This window comes from Cryptomeria japonica, chromosome 3 (assembly GCF_030272615.1).
Source record: "Cryptomeria japonica chromosome 3, Sugi_1.0, whole genome shotgun sequence".
Lineage (NCBI taxonomy): Eukaryota > Viridiplantae > Streptophyta > Pinopsida > Cupressales > Cupressaceae > Cryptomeria > Cryptomeria japonica.
In genome coordinates, this window is record NC_081407.1 from 922,047,198 (window position 1) to 922,048,622 (window position 1,425).

General features: G+C 38.3%; 1 protein-coding gene across 1 annotated transcript; it reads right to left on the reverse strand.

The window, feature by feature from the left end:
• Nucleotides 1-307: 307 nt before the first annotated feature.
• LOC131040669 (mannose-specific lectin) lies at nt 308-1,124 on the reverse strand. The gene has a single exon (XM_057973626.1). The coding sequence runs from the start codon at nt 1,017-1,019 to the stop codon at nt 585-587; it is 435 nt and encodes a 144-aa protein (XP_057829609.1). The 5' UTR covers nt 1,020-1,124; the 3' UTR covers nt 308-584.
• Between the last annotated feature and the right edge of the window lie 301 nt (nt 1,125-1,425).

A 1,425-nucleotide genomic window follows, 5' to 3' on the forward strand; every position in this document is an offset into this window, starting at 1 on the left:
ATTGATTGTTAAAACACCACTTATAGATGTGAGTGTGGTGTTGTTCCAGCCATTATAAGTTTCATATTGTAATAGTAGATTCTAATATTAAGAACACAGTTCAATTCAATCAAAATAAACTTTAAATCTTTTACTCTGACTTGCATCTATTTCCCTGCTATCACCCATGCTACACTCTGACTTGATGAGTACAATATTATTATAGTATGAAATATAAATAAACATTACTTTCAGAGGTACATCAAGGAATCATAAGTCAACGTAAAACAAGATAACTAAAATGCCTAAACGGTGAGAGTAGTCGTAGTAGATTTGCAAAATAAAATTTATATGCCTCTTGAAATAACAAATGTTTTTCTTAGATGCCATTCAGTCCACAACAGAGAAAGATCTCTGTACCGATAGACAAACTGCATGGTAGGATATTATGAGTATAGATATAAAGTGAAACACAGCGCAGCGGCATAAATTAAATGCCTAGCGAAACAACAATGACTCTTCTTAGATCTGTGAAACGATAAACAAAGCCTATAGTGGCATATTATTATCACTGTAATAGAAATAAAAATAGCACAGAAGAAAGGTTAAAGCAGTTTTTTCTTGTTCTGAACAGTATTAGTTGCCCAAATGGCTCCAGAGGGCCCATAAATAACGACATTACCGTCGCCCTGAAGATTCAAAAAGTAGGAAGCAAATGCTCTGGAGGTTTTGGTAGACCACACGGGAGTTGTTGCCGCATATATCACCAAATTGCCGTCCTCCTGCATTCTTAACACGCATGAAGCGGCGCCTCCTTTTCCATTTGTTCCCGACGCCCACAACACTTTAACTGTGTTTTCATACAAAACCAGATTGCAGTCTCCTTGCATTACAAATATATATTGCGCATATTGGAGAGACTGCCCAGCTGACAGTGATTCGCCACTGTTTAGCCTAGACTTGGCTGAGCATGGATTTGCAAATGTAATCAATACTACTACCCCCACAATAGCAGCCCTAAGCACAGAGTTTTTCCCCATTATATTGAACTTTTACCAACGCTATGATCTTCGATACTGTGATTGAGAGTTGGGTGAATGGCTGCTATTTGTGGTTAGGGTTATCAGTGTGCGCGCCTGATAAAGACAAATAACTGAGTGCCATATGAGCTGTTCGTTCTTTGAAATTATTGCAGTCCTTGGCAAGTTGTTTGGCCGAATATTGAGCAAATGGTTATCTGAGTGGACAGATTGGACGAAATAGAGGTCAACAAAGGGAGGAATTGCGCCCAAAAGTTAGGGCGGATGTGTCATATATTTACTTCGGAATGATATATCACAGATATACTGTCAACTTGCCCAGAGAAAGGTCTAATGGCAGAGTGACATGTGCAATTGCTGTTTGGAAATTTAATAAAGCTGTGTTAGGATAAGGTTCTTGACTTTG

Excerpts from the sequence above, each read along its gene's own strand:
- LOC131040669 (XM_057973626.1), bottom strand. The coding sequence starts at position 1,019 with ATGGGGAAAAACTCTGTGCTTAGGGCTGCTATTGTGGGGGTAGTAGTA.